The sequence below is a fragment of the Podarcis muralis genome, chromosome 9 (genome assembly GCF_964188315.1).
Source record: "Podarcis muralis chromosome 9, rPodMur119.hap1.1, whole genome shotgun sequence".
Taxonomy (NCBI): domain Eukaryota; kingdom Metazoa; phylum Chordata; class Lepidosauria; order Squamata; family Lacertidae; genus Podarcis; species Podarcis muralis.
Window position 1 is genome coordinate 28,217,654 of NC_135663.1, and position 19,783 is coordinate 28,237,436.

The following is a 19,783-nucleotide window of genomic DNA, read 5'->3' on the forward strand; positions in this document are numbered from 1 at the left end:
TCCCCATGTCAAAACTGCACAGTTCAGCAAGCATTCTAAAAATAGCATTACAAGGGAAATTTAATCTGTTACCTTCATGGAATAAGGTGTTTTGCTCTGCAGATGATCAATCATTGATCTCAGTTTCTTAGAGTAGGGATTGTCCACTTCAGGAAGAAGTGTCTGCATGATAAAAACGCACAGAAAATTAATGTATAAAAGAATTTATTTGGGTCAAAAGACGGGCTTATTTGCATATTGTGGGAGATGGGAGGTTTCTAGGGTGTGACCAAATTGCATTGGATTTTAATCTGGATTACTATTATTTGCAACTGTGGATTTATTTTGATTACAATTGTTCATGGGTTTGGACATTGTATTTGTTGCAGGAAGCAGCCCTGATTACTTCCTGTGGCCAGCCTCATTTTCTTTTCCAGATTCTGGGGTAGTAGGGGATTAAAACCTTTGCCCCCACCCATATTCCCAATCCAGATCTTCTACAGTATGTGGCTAGTATTTGGTGTCAATTGTAACTTTCTTCTGGAGCAAATAGCAGTGGGGTGTATGTGCATGTGGTCCAGACTGGGACCATAGAAGGAATAAAGTGTTAAATCCATTCTCTTAATATGGGTCTTAATCACCCATATTAAGTTGCAACTTAGATATTACATAAAGCAAAGAAATTTGATATAGGCTGCTATGCCAACAGCTGCAACTTAGCTCTCTGTAACATGAAAACCCAGTTAAATACATGCACCACAACAATACCCATAAATTGGGGCTACCGCTGCAACTTAACACCATGCGAATTTTGATTTTCTTCTATAAATGACATTTTGCTTTTCAATTGCATATAGCATCTTGCGTGTTTCCTTTCTGCTTCCCATATTATGTTGACTTATTTCCTTTCCCAAGTCACAGAAAGTACTAGAGTTTTAAAGAGGATTTCAATAATGTTTAACTCATTCATTCATTCCCACCCATCTGGTTTGGTTTCCCTAGCCACTCTGGGTGGCTCCCAACAGAATTGATGATGATGATGATGATGATGATAAAGCAATAAAACATCAGACATAAAAAACTTCCCTAAACAGGGCTGCCTTCAGATGTCTTCTAAAAGTCAGATAGTTGTTTATTTCCTTGACATCTGATGGGAGGGCGTTCCACAGGGCGGGCACCATGACCGAGAAGGCCCTCTGCCTGCTTCCCTGTAACCTCACTTCTTGCAGTGGGGGAACCACAAGAAGGCCCTCGGAGCTGGACCTCAGTGTCCCGGCTGAATGACAGGGATGGAGATGCTCCTTCAGGTACAGTGGTACCTCAGGTTAAGAACTTAATTCATTCTGGAGGTCTGTTCTTAACCTGAAACTGTTCTTAACCTGAGGTACCACTTTAGCTAATGGGGCCTCCCGCTTCTGCTGCACTGTCGCCACATAATTTCTGTTCTCATCCTGAAGCAAAGTTCTTAACCCGAGGTACTATTTCTGGGTTAGTGGAGTCTGTAACCTGAAGCGTCTGTAACCCAAGGTACCACTGTATACTGAAGTCTCTGGAGGTGTGCAGAATTGCTGTGTGTGTGTGTGTGTGTGTGTGTGTGTGTGTGTGTGTGTTTAAATTTGGAACATTTCAAGCCCTATGAATGGGCTGGGGGTAGGACAGAAAGAAAATCTGTTTGCACATCCAATTTATACTACAGCTCTTTAAACTGTAAAGGGTTGGGCTTCCCTTGAATTAAAGAACGCTGACCCACATGTTACTCTGCTGGGGTGAGGTTCTAATGCAGCCAGAGAACAACAGCTGGGTAGCCATTATCCTGAGCAGATGAGGAGGGGTGTTAATATTCGTACTGAGAAACTTAGTATTTTCCTTTCATCTAGAATAGCCTTCAGCTGCAGAAACCCACCCCTGGTTCTTTACCACTGCCTGCTTGTGAACTGGCAGAGTGTTTGTACTTTCAGCCCCCTTAACTAGTAAGGGGTGTGTGTGTGATGATCTTAAAGGTGTAGGTACTTGCCAGTGGACATTTTATCATTAAATAGAAGTTAAAGCTGGAGATTGCATTTCAAGGCAAGCATGCAACACCTCTCCCCACCCCCATCTTACACCACCATGTGTACTCACCGCCTCTGTGCTGACATGTGCAAAGGAGGGCACATTAAATATCCCCTGGATAAGCTCTGGTGGGGCACTGACTCCCAGCCACAAGAACATGTGTACCCCATTTGCCAGCAAGAATAGTCCTCCTTCAGACAGACGTTCTTCAGAGCAGCGAACAGCAGAGGGGAACACGTCGCTTTTTACATCCATAGAGTGCTGTAATGATAATGTTAGATTGTTTAGCACATAGTCCTTTTCTTTACAGTATGTTCACTGCAAGTAAATAGTGCAAATATTGTTGCTAGATGAATAAAATGGTAGAAAGCTGTTCTAGTTGCTTATCATGCACCTTTCCAAATATTTTTTGAACCTAAACAATTTTATTTTCCATCTGCCACACCAACTGTAGGCTGTTGAACTGACATCTCCTTCCACTTGCCCCCAGTAACACTGGATAGACTAAATTCAATCCTTTTATTATGGGGTCATTTTCTGACTATATAAAGCAAATATATCAGCACATATGAGTTCAGGACAGATTGCAAAAGAAGTGGCTACAGAACATCCCAATGTTTCAGTATTGCAGCCTTGCAAGTAGTTCTGCAACCAGTTGGGAAAGACAGGGAAACCTTTTCCATGCAGATGATTCCGGATTCAATCTCCAGCATCTCTGGATAGGGTTGAAGAAGACCCATCTTAAAACTCTGGAAGTCACTGCCAGTCATTGCAGACAATATTGAGCTAGATAGATCCATAGTCCACTTGGTGCAAGGCTGTTTCCCATGTTCCCGGGTTGAGGAATGACCAGGGTTTGTCACATTGCCACAACAGTGGGTTGTGGTATTACTATACTGGCATCACCAGAATGGTACAAAGTTATTGGAAGTACAGAAATAGGCAGGTGGAATAAGGGGCTCAAAGATGGACATTAAGGGGCACAAAAATGTTTCCTATTGGACTCATGTATGAAAACGTGATGTATGGAAGTGAGAGCTGGACCATAAAGAAGGCTGATCGCCGAAGAATTGATGCTTTTGAATTATGGTGCTGGAGAAGACTCTTGAGAGTCCCATGGACTGCAAGAAGATCAAACGCATCCATTCTTAAGGAAATCAGCCCTGAGTGCTCACTGGAAGGACAGATCGTGAAGCTGAGGCTCCAGTACTCTGGCCACCTCATGAGAAGACTCCCTGGAGAAGACACTGATGCTGGGAAAGATGGAGGGCACAAGGAGAAGGGGGCGACAGAGGACGAGGTGGTTGGATAGTGTTTTCGAGGTTACCAGCATGAGTTTGACCAAACTGCGGGAGGTAGTGGAGGACAGAGGTGCCTGGCGTGCTCTGGTCCATGGGGTCACGAAGAGTCGGACACGACTAAACGACTAAACAACAAATGAAAACGTACCTACCAAGAGCAACTCCTCCTTTTGCGTGGCTCTGAGTAAACTGCCCTCAATGCCCATTTCCAGAGTCTGATGTTTCCAGGCTGCCTCCTGCAACTGCTGTGGGCCACTCATCTGCCCTCAGAGGTGTGTGTTGGGGGAGGTTGCAAGAAAGTGGTTTTGGGTACAGTGTTCAGGTCTGTGCACATGCACTCACCAGAACCAATCAATGTCTTACTTACACTGGCTCTACCAGTGGTGTAGCTAAAAATGGTGGTGATGGCAACTCAAGTCCAGTGGGATATGCCTAGCTGTTGGCTCAGCTCTGCTACTGGGCTGCTGCTGTGGGCAAACAGGCAGGCAGTCTGTCCACCCACCCAGCAGAGGGCTGGGCCTGTATGCCTGCTCTGAGTTACCAGCCTTATTTGGGCTGGTGTATGTAAAATTATGCTGTCCATTTTGGTGTGTGAGCATGGAACTCTGTTCCTCTGGGTGGCTTCAAGGTGGTGGTCACTGTCTGGTAGCAAAATCAGCAGTCAGGTGATGGAGTAAGGCCTTCCCAGCACCCTAGCACTTCCCAGAGGATGTCCGTGATGGCGCCAGCCCTGATACCTGCTGTTGTACCGCTCCTCTCTCAACAACTTACAATTGGCAGAAGCTGTGGATAGAACAGAAGTTGGGTGCCAGCAACGTCCATTGACATGACCAGTTGTCGGTGAAAAGTTCTTTCATCCGTGGGAATCTCGGGTTTGCCTATCAGCACGCAGCTTTTCAGGAGACAGTTCATGTAGACTGGGAGCACCTTCATTGCATCCGGAAGGATAAGCTGGAAGACAAGAAAGTAGGTAAAGTCAAACTACTGCACCATTTGTTTATTCAGCATTGAATGTTTAGTTTTTAAATGAGCATTTCTCCAGACATGTGCCAAAGGAAACAAACCAAAGGCTGACATTTATTGTTTGTTCAGTCACTATTTTCACATACAAGCAATGACTGATTTACATGGGGGGACGGGGCGCACTGGGTGCCACAACAGTGGGGGGAGCAGCACTTACCATGGGGCCTGCAGCCACACGTCTCTCCTAGGAGTGACACAGTGGCTCAGGCGCCTGCAGGCTCTGCACTGCCTGAAATGGCAGCGTATCAGGGACCGTGCTGAGGAGGGCTGCACAGATGAGGAATGGTGGGAGCCTCCCCCTCTCTCTGCTCCTGATCAGGATCCTGAATCTTCCCAGGAGCAGTGGGACAGTATAGATTTGGAACAGTGGTTTGCAGAGGGGCATATTTCAGAAGACAAAAGTTGGGAAGAACTGGGTGGTGAACAGCTAGGAGGTGAAGAACTGGAAGAGAGAGAGTTAATAGACTCTCACTGGAAAGCCTACATCCGCCCAGCCCAAAGTCACAATGAGCTGATAAGGTGGCAGCACAGAAAGCAAAGTGGTCACAAGATCGGGTTGCAAGACAACAAAGTGACTCAGGGGGAGGGGAGTGGGTATAAAACTTACTTGGGAGCACCTTTACTCTTTGTTCTTTCACCCTACAGTTGATGGGGAGGCAGCGGGCAGACTCCTTGGAAGCCCTGCAGTGAGTCCTGCCCCGGCTCACCCTGCCCCATGGGTGGCCTGCTCCTGGGTTCAGGGTGCACCACCCCAGGCACCCAAGCAGCTAGCTACGCCGCTGTTTACATGCATTTGATATGTGCACAACCGCACATGCGCGCATCGCGGCAACCCGGGGTATAATGGAGCAGAGCAGACTTGTGCACACTCTGCTGCCGCCCATGATGACCCAGAATACAACCCCTGCACAAATCAGGGGGTGCCTGTAGCTGAAAATTGCCTCGACTGTTCACATTCTAGGTGATGTAAGGGCTGATTTTGTGGTAAACATATAAAGTAAGTACATGATTAAGCAGGAAAGCTATTTGTGATGTGACACAATATCCAGTGGAAACTGCACCAAAAATTCACCACATACCGTAAATTTCGCTCTATAACACGCATATTTTTTCTCCTAAAAAGTAAGGTGAAATGTCTGTGCGTGTTATTGAGCGAATGTGTGGTCCCTGGAGCTGACTCTCCGGAGCGAAGGGGCAAAATAGGCAAAAATCAGGCAAAAATAAGATTGGGCGGGCGGGCGGAGGGAAGAGGGAAGGCGGAAGCTGTTGCTTTCCTGCATTCTGCCTCAGGGTCTTACTGCCCACCCGCTTCTGTTGCTGCGTTTGCTCAAACTCAACAAAGAGCAGGGAATCCCCTGCCCTCCTGGCAAGCAGAGGGTTAAGGAAATGATCGAGTCCTTCCGTGCAGGCTCCAGCCCACCACCTCCTCCTCTCCGTGCTCTAGGGACTCGCAGGCAGCCGAAAAACACGCAAGTGGGGGAGAGAGAGAGGGGGGGGCTGGCTTGGGTTTGGTGGAGGGGACCATTGCTTTACAATGGTAGGTTTCTCATTTCTTTTCCAAAAGCAGAGAGCCCTGCCCCCAGGCCCCCTCCAAATTACATCTTCTCCAAGCAATGTACTGCTGGAGGGAGACAGTATGCTTGTTTGGAAGAGAAACCCTGCTTCCCTGCTCGTAAGTAACAGCAGGCTGGATTGCAGAGTGAGACATGGAAATCTCTGGATTTATATGCTGTATATCAAATATCTTAATCTATACTTTCTAACGCGGCAGGTAAATCAGAATCTCCTGAGCCAGGAGGATTACAGCATCTCTCCTCTCCCCTTCATTAAAAGCCTAATACTCTTCTTTGAAGAAGTATAACGTGAGAATGTTTTTTATATATATTTTTTAAAGTTCATTTCCTCATTGTGCGCTATACACTGATAATTGCTGCCACAATAACAATTGATTGAAAATGGAATTTAGCCCCCCCCCCAGAGAGCTGTTCTTCAAACGTTTAGCCTTAATACAGTGGCTGATGTAATACCCTTCTGCTTCACTAGGCATTTTATATAGGGACATTAAAATTGATTTTCTACATATTGGCAGATGAAAAAAAGTGTGTTACATGCCCTATTGCCCAAAAGTGTGCAAGCACAGAGCAAAGGTTGCAGTGACAGAGGTGGCCAAAAAAGAAATACCGTAAATAAAAAAGAAATCATACTTCGTATATCCTGTCTGTTTTTTCCTTAATAGGGACTTTTATAAGCATGGATCCACAGGATCTTTGCACTGGGTCACCCCAAATTCACCATCAGATAACATAGCATGTCCATGGCTACAGCCTGCACCAAAAAAATCACGCACCCACTGTTGCCTAGGGTCACAGTGGTGCAAAAACGTGGTTACAAAGCATGGATCCACATGGATCCTCAGGATTTTTGCATTGGGCTACTCCAAACTCACTGTCAGATCACATGTCTGTGGCCACAGCATGAACCACAAAAATCATACATCCACTGTTTCATTTAGAATATTTTTTTTCTTGTTTTCCTCCTCTAAAAACTGTGTGCGTGTTATGGTCTGGTGCGTGTTATAGAGCGAAAAATACGGTACCTTGCCCTTTTCTTTTATATACAGTGGATACACATAACACAAAAATAAAGATTTGCCTAGAACAACCTGGGGGCAATACTGGTCATGAAAATGATAATTAAAGCTGAAAATATCTTTGGCTGGAAAAGTCCATGAGAGGGAATTAATTTTGTCAAAGTTTTGCTTTGGTGTTTTTTGTGCCAAGACAGCAGGTGGTGCTTACCTCCCATGGTTTTAAGGTGATGATGCAACTGGTGAAAAATGTGATTAATTAGGCAATGAGCAAAGTGATATTTTTGCATTCTTCATTACATCATGCTTAACCCCCAGTGCTAAAAAAGTAACCGAGTGAGAAAGGGTTCCACACTTACTTATGAAGGAGCAGTACTGGCATTTACACTGGCATGGGAATTTTTTTTTTTTGCGGGGGGGGGGGGGGAGTTGCCATCTGTTGGCCTTACAATCTAGGCTGCAATGGGAAAACTCGTTAGATGACGTGGTGGAAATCAAAACTGTATACTAAAAATCATGGAGGGCCAATATTTCCTTAGAAGGTACAGCTTTCTGTCAAACTCCCATGCTCAAAACTGGGATTTCAGAGCTAAACCCCAACAGCCAACATTGCACAAAACTCAAAGATTTGGAGCTGAAAATATAAAATACCTGGCTCACTGCAGATGGGCTAGCACAGTTCTTTCTGTAGCATGCCAACATGCGAGCTGTCTGGTTCACCAGGATCTCACGGACAGTCTTCAATGGCTGGCTGATAATGGCTTTGTAAGCTATAATGGTATGAAAGTGAAATGAAACTCAAGTTGTTTCTTTCGCTCCTCCATTCCACCTTTTCACAGATGGCTGAGTAAAGTAACATCTTTTTATTTTATTTACTGAATTAAGAAGAAGTCAACTACTAACCAGAGTTTTATTTGATCAACTTCTTAAAAACACATTTCAGACCTTTTTAAAGCAGATCCAAGTCCAATAAATTGCACCTGCCCATTTTCTTGGTTTAAAATGTGAATCATATGAAAGTGAAAACAGTACTCAGAATGGGTTTCTATCATACATCCAAGACACAACATGGCTTATAATCTATCCTCAGCATGCCCCTTGGATGTGACCTAAATATGCCAATATTCTTGTGTTACTTACAATTTGTGGAATTAAACTATGAGATTGTGATTTGCGTAAGAACCTAGCAAATACATAAGAAGTTGACTTAGGAGGATGACCAGCTACATGCAACATTTTATTCATGCATCCAATAAGTTAATGTGTCTCTGAGGTGCCAACTCTGATTTATAATATTTGGCATCACTCAAGAAGTTAGGCTCCATAGCCACCCTCAAATTTCCCTTCCCAAAGCATACATCCAAAGCTTACCTGTTTTAACAAAGAAATTTATAAGCGCATCGGTCTCACAGCTCTTGTAGACCTCAGCTAACTGGGAGCTGCAGTTAAGGCCAATATTATGTACACGCAGTCGTCTTTGACCACTCATCGATGTGTAGAGAACGGCACACTGCAATTAACATAAAAGTGAAATTCATTTTTCAGAAACCGTAATTTCATCTCTTACTTTTGGTATTAATATATTTATTACAAGGTCCCAGGGCCGGTCACAACTATGTGAAATACCGCATTAAAAACAGTATAAAAAATTTCAATCACAACTACAGTGGGTCTTGTGACACCCCCCCCCCAAAAAAAAACCTGGTGATATTCTATCCCATCTTAAAGGGAGCCTCAGGTGCTAAAACCAGAACCATATGGTTCTGATTCAGCTCTTCTTGTGGTACCAAGACAGACACCCTCCATTTCCCTTTGATATACAAGGGCCTAGGGCAGAGAGGTGTTTTCCTAAGGAACGCCTTCATCCTTGCCAAGGCTCATTATATTTTATTGTACCACATTTACAACAAGGATTTGTGGTTGACTCATGGACTATATTTCAAGACGGATGACTAACTGTACTAAAAGTAAAGGGTTTAGGTCATTTTGAGAACTAGATTTGCAACCTGCACCAAAAAAGAGAGAGAGAGAGGAAGCAGTCATGACAAAATAAAAAGTCTTCACCTCATGTGGAAGTTTATAGCATGTCTAGGTTTTAAAGAATTGCTGCATCAACTCCTTTGAGGCAGAAAAGCTGGGGGGGGGTGTGGAATACTCAGCTTTTCAATTCTCTGTAATAGGACACTGGGAAGCAAAACTGCTGTAGTTTCATTGCAGCAGATTTGCATCCATTCTGTTCTAATAACAATCCACACATCTCCTTGCAATTCTGTCCTCTCATCCTGCTATGAGAGGAGCACTGGATCGTGCTTGCCAATATGATCAGTAAGGGAGAGTGCCTTCAGGGCTGGTCCTACCATTAGGCATAGTGAGGCAGCTACTTCAGGTGGCAGGTGCTGGGGGACTATTCAGCAGTCCTCTGTTTCCCCTGTACAACCCAAAGCTAGCCAGCTGCCCTCAAATGTCTGGGAGGTCACTATCCCATTGCCAATGTGGAAGTCCAAGATGGAATGCAGAATGTGGCTTTGCAGGTGTCATGGATAACCATGGATGCTTGATGTTGCTAGTGACAAGTGACCCAACTGCCTGCTTTCCTTCTTCCAGCATTGTTTTTCTTATGGTGTAGAAACCATCCTTGGAATAAATTGACCCTCTCATGAACAGAAAGATGAATCTGTGTAATGTTATGCTTATGCTGGGAGGAGCTTCCATCCAGATTCAAACCTATTTCTCACTAGAAGAGCAAGGTTTCCTTACAGTTGCTGCTTCATCTTTGTGGATATTTCCTTTTATTCAGTGCCCTCAGGATAGTTGCTAGCTCAGATGATGGAGAAAGGAAAGGACCCATTTTGCTGCCTGAGGCAAAGAACAAGATGGTGTCTTCCCATTCCACATTTGCAATAACCATGGCAAAAGGATCTTATTTCCCTGGTGGGAAAATATCAGTGTCTGGAATGCTGGAAAACTCTTATAACACAAGACTTACTTTAGGGGGAAATGTCTGGAATGCTGTACACATTTATCAATCACAGAGAGAGACCCTGAACAGACCAAGCACATGAACCTATATACTGTATTTTTCACTCTATAAGATGCACTTTTTCCCTCCTAAAAAGTAAGGGGAAATGTGTGTGCTTCTTATGGAGAGAATGCAGGCTGCACAGCTATCCCAGAAGCCAGAACAGCAAGAGGGATCTCTGCTCTCGCTGCGCAGTGATCCCTCTTGCTGTTCTGGCTTCTGGGATTCAGAATATTTTTTTTCTCTTTTTCCTCCTCCAAAAACTAGGTGTGTCTTATGGTCTGGTGCGTCTTATAGAGCGAAATATAGGGTAACTTGTTACCTGGATTAAAGCTCCATTGTCTTCATTCAACTTGTCATCATGCTTGAACTCCACTGTCACTGCTTTGTCGCAATCTACTGCTGCCATTTCGACATCCGTGGTGTTGTTCATGTAAACAGCTCCCAAAAAGTCTGTAGCCCTGAAACCTAGAGCAGATTGCAAAATAATCTCATGTATGGACTGCCGGCTATCAGCAGCATCAGCACCAGAGCTGAAAGACTGTCAGAGGTGGCATTCCTCCTCTGCCCTCCCTCTATCCTCAGGACTGATGTGCAAGTTACTTGATGTGGAAGGGCAACCACAGATTTTTGTTATCTTGTCAGTTTCACATGGCTAACATTTCACTCGAAAATTGCTCTGTGTGGCAACAGTTGGTATTTATTATGTTAGTTCTCAACCCTTTGCCCTTGTGCGATGAATGCCATGACACTATGCTGCAGAACATTCATACGAAATGTTAAAATGAATCTGACAAAAAGATTAAATCACCGTGTGATGGTATTTTCAACTCAAGAAGCAATGTGTTAATTGACCTTCAGAAACACACTATTGCTAGAGATGAATGGGGCCAACCATAACATCAGTCCAGATTATCCATGACTACTAGATTTGGGAAGCTGCCAGCAGTTGCTAATTTATTCTGAACTATGGCATCCAAAGACTTATTAAATCCTGGGACACTGGCAGTTTCTCATTTGGAAAGCATGCATGGCTTGTTCACATGTTTACATATGACCTAACCCTGTTCCTCTGCTTTTGCTGGATTCCCAATGCCACACTAAGACTGTTCCACTAAAAGTGTGGGGAATTGCAGCTAAGAAAGCCGAATAGTAATTGGGCCAGAAAAAAACCTTCCCTCTCTATCTCTGGTTCAGGCAGTCGATTATGCAGTTACAACAGCACCAGCATCAGGGACCTATCAGAAACCTTAAGGGAACCCCGAGGTACAAAAAAGTGGGAGGAATGTAGAGGGAACCCCAAAAAACAGCTGACTGAGGAATGAGTATGCTTAATGACTACAAAATGTTGACTAACTGTTGAAGGGATTGGAGAACTGAACTGAGTAGAGTAGAGTAATTTCTAGTGGTTACCTGTGCTAGTACGAACCCTCATGATAGCATCAAATCCCATCCTTTTTTCTATACTCTTCCTGAGATCATTCAGAAATTGGGGGCTGTCAGAATGGACCTAAATGAAAACATAAAAGGAGAGATCGCTTAAGCAAATTGTAGACCTGCCACTGGATGGCAGCAACATGCTGAAAGTTGTTCCAGGACTTGAACAGAATTTGCAGGCTCTTAAGAAATTCAGTGGTATTCAACTTTCCTTTTAATAAGGGGTACAGTGAAAAAACTTTCATAGGGCTCTCAGACTCACCAATGTTCCAGCAGACTTTTTATATATATAAAAAGCTCAACCTGCTTGTTAACTTCTCAGACATAATACTAGTAACGAAAGCCCACATCTTTCAAATGAATCCATCAATAATGGATGTTTAACAAACGAAATGCCTGTTTTCTAAATTAATAACTGGAGCAAGCATACATTTTAAAGCTAGTGATCTGAAATTCTTTTCTCAGAAACTGTTTTCCTTGATCAAGACAGAGCTTGCTTTTAACCACATTCACTGCTTCAATGTTGTGCCAATGGCTTTATTTTTAACACTGATGTAGAGTAGCAAATATTTCATTAAAAAGATTCAGGGGTTTGCAAGAACTTAGTTCAGTAGAAGATTAGCATGCATTTGCACTTTCCCCTCAGCACTTACCTTTTAAGATTAGAGTTGCAGTATCAGCTCTGCTCTAGTTCATATTGTTTAAATAAGCAATGCTTTTTCACAAATTCTGGATACAACAGTAAGTCTCTAATCTAGACACGCTGTGACTTATCTCCAAATCTACATTCAGTCCATGAGAGGACATCATTAGATCCTTACTATTTCATTTCAGGTGAAACAGCAGCATATTATGCACATCAAATTCCATGCATCCAAGTGGACAGAAAGAGAACCTTCTGACATTTACCTGAAAATTGTTGTATTTGTACAGAGTTCCTCCAGTGTGCATTGTTACAAGGCCCATGGAGGCTACATCAACATACTGGTTTGGGAAAAGGAACAGATCCACGCAGCAGCCACTAGCGACACAGTCTCTGGCCAGGGTCTCATAAATATTTGTCTGGGGTTGAAACAGTGTCTGGAGAGTTTAAAGGCAAGTACTGAGCAATACACAAACAAAACACCATTCATGAGAACAACCTGACATAATTCAATATGAATTAGCAGAAAAAATAGGAAAGCAAACACAGCGAAAACATTTAAAAGGTCTACTGTACCCATATACGATATATTTCATAGAGTTGTTTGTTCACCATGCATTTGGAAACCTCTTAAGATATTGTAGCTAAATTTTGCATGGTGGTTACAGAGATCAAAGGAGCCCATTTTAGTTTATGTTTGTATGGAGTTTTGAATCAAGATGTATAAAGAAGCTTTCAAAATGGCACCATTTTTTTGGTTTCTTAGAATACCCAAGCAGCACTGCGTATGAGGCTGCTAATGTTAACATAGCATGTCAACTTCAAGGGCAAATGCATATTTTATTTTACTTTATCTCACATATTTCTAACCCATTTTCAAAGACTTATCTTCCCAGGGTTGTTTACATTAATTACAAATATACTATTTCATTAGTAGTAATCATTTAAACATGATTACTACATGATCTGTTTAACAATAGAAAGAATCAGTTTAAATAAACCCAATACATTAAATGCAATAGTTAACAGCAAAACTCAAGGAAAATGCCAGCAGTAACTTATGCAATAAATGTTTAGTATAAAGGCACCCTGTGATGCATTCCTTAAACAATGACAAGAATCACCAAAAGAATTCCTGGGTGGGAAAGATGATTAACAAAAACTGATATTCAGTTTAGAGATATGATTGTTGCTATATTAAATGTCTACTAAGGATAACACTTTACTTAGTAATCATTTTACCATAAGAGCCAAACTACATGCTATGCTTAATAAACCTCCAATCCTGATCGCATACCTTCACACTGTACATGTAGTTTGGGCTCTTATGGTAAAATGAAGAATAAGTAAAGTGTTATCTCCACGCCTCCAGCCGCAAAAAGAGCTAAAATCAGTGTAGTCCCCAGCACAGGTAGAGAAGTTTTTTAAAAAGGTTCCCATGGGCACCAATTGGAACTTTTTTTATGACTCTTGTAGTGATTCAGGGTGATGCTATTTTAGTCCTGACAGCAGCTAAGGAACGAAGGGAAAATCTCCTTTTCCCGGAACACTGCATTCCCAATAACAATCCGCCTGAATCCGAAATTAATTGAAGTAAAAAACAGATCTATAGCTTCACGTTACCCATTGAGAGTAACATATATTTTTGTACTAAGTTGCATACAAAAAAACAAACCAACACTGAAATACCTTTTCTTTTTCTGTATTGACCAATTTTCTATCATCTCTGCTTTTCAGCTTCCCTGGTGCTTCTGCAGTCGGCAGGGAAGAATGGAAGATAAACAGCTTTCCAGCACACTCTGCTGCCTGTTGCAAAGACACAAGAAATGACCTTTTTTCAAGCTGGCATTATAAATATTTGAGCCAGATCTCCATACAATTTTAGCTGAGTCTCAAATGCCAGCATAAACTGTTCTGGAAACTACATAGTGCATTTGTTTAGAGTTTGAACTTTTGGTGACAACTTGAAAAAAAATAACTGGGAAGTTCAGAATTTTAAATAACCACAAATAATCTAACACAAACACCTCAATATATCAGTGCTAATATACACATATAAATGAGAAAACTAGTGCTATGGGCAGTTCATGCTAACAGTATGCCAGGAATTATTAAATGGCACAAAACGAATTAAAAACACATTTCAGTGCACTAGAAAAATCAATAAATTGTCCACTTGCAATGCGTAATCAAACTGGGCCCTACTCCAGAACATGTAGTTCTTGGACTGACCTTTAGGGATCAACCAAAACAAGCGCATTATACTTAGGGGGATGGAAACAATATGCCAGATTCCAAGCGCAGGTGTGTGCCAGCGCTAACCTGCTCATGAGGCTCAAATGCAAGAGGAAGAATGATACCATTCTTGCTATATTAAGACCATGACCAACAAATTGGCAATGCAATTAGGGAAGGGTGCTGTGGGTTCAGTACAGGATACAGCTTGGGCTGGAATGGTCATGGATCCTCTGATGCTGCACTCTGGTGCATGCCTACCTTGGCAGAGTACACAATACTGTAGCCTGTGCAGCTTTCTGTTTTGCTATTCCTACGTGAGTGACTTCAGGACTAGACCAGGGCGGAGGTAGGCGGGCATGTGTTTGTACGATGCTCTTGGACTGCTGCACTGTGCTATTCAAGCGGTCTGTTGATCTAGTCTAAAAAAGCAGTGAATCAGCTTCAAAAGACACCTGTGATAGGAACACTCCCCAAACTCAATAATCTAGGGATTAAAGGATGACTTGAGGATGAAAGCGAATACCAGAAGGTTTGCACTCTAGATAAGGGTTACCAGCAAAGTCTGTTAGATGCAGTACAAAAACACTTATAATATGGCAAATGCTGAGCTGCCACTGTTTGTGCTTTTTACCACCACACATGGATAAAACATAGCAGCAGAAGAGGTTTTCCCAACTTTTACTTTGGCCAAAAGGCACAGGTACATCAAAAACACTCCCCTATCAATGACAGACAATCAAATTTTACTTTGTCCTCCAATTTTACCCACAATAAAAATAGCTTGGGCATGGGGGAGTGTTTGCTTTTAGGCAACCTGAAACTTTTCCAGTAGGAAAATGTCTGCTGTGGACCCCTCTTATCTGGGATGAAACACAAAGATTGATGGCTTTGCATCAAATCCCTCAGCTGATGGGGAATTGGCAGAATTGAGTTAGACTTCTGGACACTTTACTTCTAACACTTTACTCTCAGAATCGCCATCTATTTATGCTACAATAAATCTGCTAGTATTTAAGCCACAACAAGACTCTGGTATGTGTATGTTTACTATCCCAGTCTAACAGAATAGCCACTGCAGCTGTTTTTAAAAAAGGGATGTTTGAACTCCAAATGAAACTCCGACCAGAAATCTGGTGGGTTCATTTTGGACCAGATGAAGGTTTCTGAATCATCTTCAAGGACAGCCCCATGTAGATCAAATAAATAGCATAATATTCATCTGGCAAGTTTTGCAGCTGAGCAGAGATGGGAAACCAGCTGAAGCCAATATTCTGTTCACTGCTTTGAGGCAGTTAGCAAGAACTTTGAGCATCTTCAAAAGACGGAAGAGACAAATTCCACAATTTTTTGTAATTGCTTCAGAGATGCCTAAAATGACCTAGCTGCTAAAATTATTCTCAGAACAGTTATCCACAAGTATTCCCAGTATAAATCAAGGAAAGGAGGAAAAGAAACAGTGGAAATTGTACTTTTATATGTCAGAGATCATAAGGCTCATAGCTATCACTTGAGGGGGCTTATAGATGGGGACTGAATTTCCAAGCTGGTCACTGAGATATTGCAATCATGCTCCTCAGATATTTATTGTTACTATTTTTTGCAGCACCCACACAGAACTGTTGGCATCAAAATGCCATTTACATCCCCTCCCCTCCCCATTTAATCTGGAAAGGGTAAATCTGGTTTAAATCGGGGCTGGGCGGGCTGGTATTTTGATGCTAACATGCACCAGCATCATCAGTCCCAGAATAAACACACCTCTGGTAGCACCCAGAAACAGAACATAGTCGTTACAGGGGGTGAGGGTGGGGAGTAGGCATGAGGGCAGTTTAGGATCCAGAAACGGAATATGTCTTATTTGTTGCCTTTATATCCCACCTATTTCTCCAAGGAGATCAAGGTAGTGTACATGGTTCTCCTCCTCCTCATTTCATCTCCACAACAACCCTGCTCACTGATTTCCCAGAGTCATCTGACTGGCCACTGTGAAAACAGAAAGCTGGACTAGATGGGCCATTGGCCTAATCCAGCAGGCTATTCTTATGTTCTTATGCTAGACTGAGAGGCAGAGACTCGTCCAATGTCACCCAATGAACTTCATGGCCAAGTGGGGATTGAAACCCTGGTTGTCCGGGTCCTAGTCCGACACTAACCACTGCACCACACTGGCTCTCATACTGGTCTTGACCATCAATTCACACAAGGAGGGAGTTTAATGTACAGCCCACACACTGGAGCCTTAGCAGTTTGCTTATGTGCCACTAGTGACCTACCCAAGGTTTAGTACATTTCCCCCCCAAACTCCCCAATATGTGTATTTAAAGTTTTCAAATAGCACCCATTTTACCCGATCACCAATTTCCTTTTCCCAGGAAGATGGTGAAAGAAAGGAAAAATACTGAGAAGATTTGATTTATGCTGTAGCATAAGATGTTTGACTGTATTTGCTCACAGTTGGCATCATGCGGAAAAGAAACAAAGGAAAATAAATGCAGAGACGAGAAGTCTGCACGGCCACCGAGATCACTTTCATGGTAAATATACACAAAAAATATTCCAGATGGACTCAGATTGCCCCCTTTGAAGTTGTCATGTATTCATTTTATGGGTTTTGGTTTTAATTTCCCTGTGTGTCTGCTTCCAGCACATTTGTTTATTTCTTTCATTCATGACAGATGCCATTTGGCATTTATATAAATTTATAAAAAATAAATACATTTTCCTGAAAACTGAAATGTGCTTCAGCTTTCTTACCCTCTCCAGAAACATGCTGATGTTTAATACAAAAAGAGCCAAGGCACCAGCTATATTGCTTTTCTCTGAGAATGACACCAAAATTGTTAATGCCTGGCATCAAAACAGGATTACTTCATGACAACTCAGCAAATAAGCCACACAATTTTTTTTTTAAATAAAAAAATTCCTTCCAGTAGCACCTTAGAGACCAACTAAGTTGGTCATTGGTATGAGCTTTCGGAAGGAATTTGTTTGTTTCGACTATGGCAGACCAACATGACTACCTACCTGTAATTATTTTTAAAACTGTGGTAAGAACCAAACCTATAACCAATACTGAGTCAGACTACTGATCCATCAAACTTTACTGGGCTCCCCAATGTGGTTCCCATGGGCACCACATTACTCCACAACACCTACCAAGGCCTCTTTTTAAAGACTGAATTTTTCTCACATTTTTTTAATAGGGTGGTTTGGTGCAGGGACTGCTTGGTTTTAGAGGTGGGGTTGTAGTAGGAACTTTGCCTGGTGTTTGGCATGTGGTTTCTTAGATGTCCAAATGTGCCATCAAGTTTGTAATACACATTGAGTGGCAGTGGCTATCGAGGGTTTGAGACAAGAGTCATTCCCAGTCCTAGTGGGTGATATCAAGGACTGAACCTGGAGCTGTTCCCAAAGCCTTTCGGCCACTGAGCTACAGCCCTTCCAGATTCAATCCTGTGTGAAGAAAAACTAAATTCTGTGATATGTGCCACCTCACTTCCTTTCCTCTCCTACCGCTGTAATTTAAGCACCGATTCTTTCTATGTTTTGGACTCTAGACTAGCACCGCAGTGGACACAATATAACCTCAGCCACTTGGGGAACCTTCCAACAAATCATAAAACCACAGTAAAACATTAAAAACTTCCCTTTACAGGGCTGCCTTCAGATGTCTTCTAAAAATTGTGTAGTTTTTATCTCCATGACATCTGATGGGAGGGCGTTCCACAGGGCGGGCACAACTACCAAGAAGGCCCTCTGCCCTCTGCCCAGTTCCCTGTACCCTCACTTCTCACAGTGAGGGAACCACCAGAAGGCCCTCAGAGCTGGATCTCAGTGTCCCTCAGTAGCTCCTTCAGGTATACAGGGCCTGTGTAAATGGGCAGGGTAATCATGTACTGTTTTATATATTTAACAAATATGACTTAAAACAACAACAACAGAGCATTGTCCATATCTGTTTTGCATACACTGGAAAGTTAAGATTGACAGCTGGTTCCCAGTGTTGTGTGTGTGCTATGAAGTAGATGACTTCAATTTATAAACTGTATAATTTGAAGGATTTATTGTTTTGCACCTGTGCGCAGTATGCCTGAATTCTGAGTTATATTACAAAGTACTATGGTTGGTGCTTCCTTTTGCTTCCTGCCGTGACCTGTGGGAAAGGCTAGCCTTCCTCCAGAAGAGCTTTCATGGCTTATAAAGTCAGTCCTAATAAAGACTTTGTTGCACAGAAAAGAACATTCTAACCTTTAGCGCTTCCATGCCAGCCTGGATAATAGGAGCAAAGACAGTCTCACTCTCATTAGTGTCTGTAAACATCTCTGGAATCTGGTCCAGCAAGCTATGACAGGGGGAAAAGATCAGTGTTTCAACAGGTTGAAATGGACAGGATAATCCTTCAAAGAAAATAAATCATATAGACACCAGGCCCCTTTGCTGAAAGATTTTAACTCTGCATTAAAAAAGAGAGAGAGAGAAATGTTGCTGGTACATTAGCCTCTACAAGACTATGCACAGTTCCCTGTTTTGCAGAAGAAACTGCTTTCTAATTTATTTAGAAGTTTTGTATGCAGTGAAAAGATTTTAAAAGCTACAAAATACTTTTCAAGTAAATTATAAGCCATATTGCACAAAAACATTAATTCCTCAATCAAAAGACAAATTTGTAATGCTGTAAGGCAAATTTCATTTGACTGCACCGATATACAAAAATAAATTACGACTCTTGTGTATGCACTCTATAAATAGTGTATTTTTAGCAGTGCAATCTTAGTCATATTATTTATTTGCATACAGAAAGCTGGCGACTTAAGTGCATTTAAGTTTGGGAACCCCACCCGCTATTGCATCCAGTGTGTTGTGAATAAATGCCATTTTGGCTTTAGGCACAGTGCCATGTAAATTGTGGGCCTACTGTTTAAAGTTCTTGTCTTTACTTGTATCGGCTTTCGTATTGTTGTAATAACCCCCATCAGCTCCAGACATCAGGTCAGGGGTGATGGGAGTTGTAGTCCAACAACATTGAGGGACTCATGATTAGGGAAGGTTGGTCTATGGACATTATGCACCTATGGAAGCACACATACAATCAAGTTTTACCTGCATATCTCTCTAGATCATAACCATGGTCTTTAAATATGTGATTGTCAATTTTTTGTAGGTTGAAAATTGATGAAATCACCCAAGGTAATTGCTATTGAAGATATTCACACCTGAGCATAAAAAGCATAATTTGTACGTTTACTTGTTTATGACAGCTTTTGACTCCTGAAAGTTGACAAGGAAGCCATCCAGTAAAGGGACAAACACTTCACTGACATCAGTGACCACCATCATCTGAGGCTGGCCAAGATTGCGTTTTACATTGAAGAAATGGAGGACTTTGTTGTAGGTGACAAATCCAACCCGAATAGTTGAAGCCTCCTCTTGCTCCTCCCTGGAAGAGAAATAGTTTTTAGAAAATACAGCTGCAGGTTAAATTTCAAAAGCATTATTTTGCATGA

General features: G+C 42.3%; 1 protein-coding gene across 3 annotated transcripts in view; it reads right to left on the reverse strand.

Annotated features, from left to right (window-relative positions):
• The window catches only part of SEC24D (SEC24 homolog D, COPII component), a 59,458-nt gene that overhangs the window by 2,490 nt on the left and 37,185 nt on the right, over positions 1-19,783 (reverse strand). For all 3 annotated transcript variants that reach the window (XM_028743003.2, XM_028743005.2, XM_028743004.2), the window contains exons 12-22: positions 19,525-19,716; positions 18,528-18,621; positions 13,731-13,847; positions 12,308-12,478; positions 11,375-11,471; positions 10,284-10,429; positions 8,314-8,452; positions 7,594-7,712; positions 4,104-4,283; positions 2,101-2,292; positions 73-162 (exon numbers count right to left, since the gene is read on the reverse strand). In XM_028743003.2, coding sequence (XP_028598836.2) covers positions 73-162; positions 2,101-2,292; positions 4,104-4,283; positions 7,594-7,712; positions 8,314-8,452; positions 10,284-10,429; positions 11,375-11,471; positions 12,308-12,478; positions 13,731-13,847; positions 18,528-18,621; positions 19,525-19,716 — 1,537 coding nt within the window. The remainder of the gene's footprint in view (positions 1-72; positions 163-2,100; positions 2,293-4,103; positions 4,284-7,593; positions 7,713-8,313; positions 8,453-10,283; positions 10,430-11,374; positions 11,472-12,307; positions 12,479-13,730; positions 13,848-18,527; positions 18,622-19,524; positions 19,717-19,783) is intronic.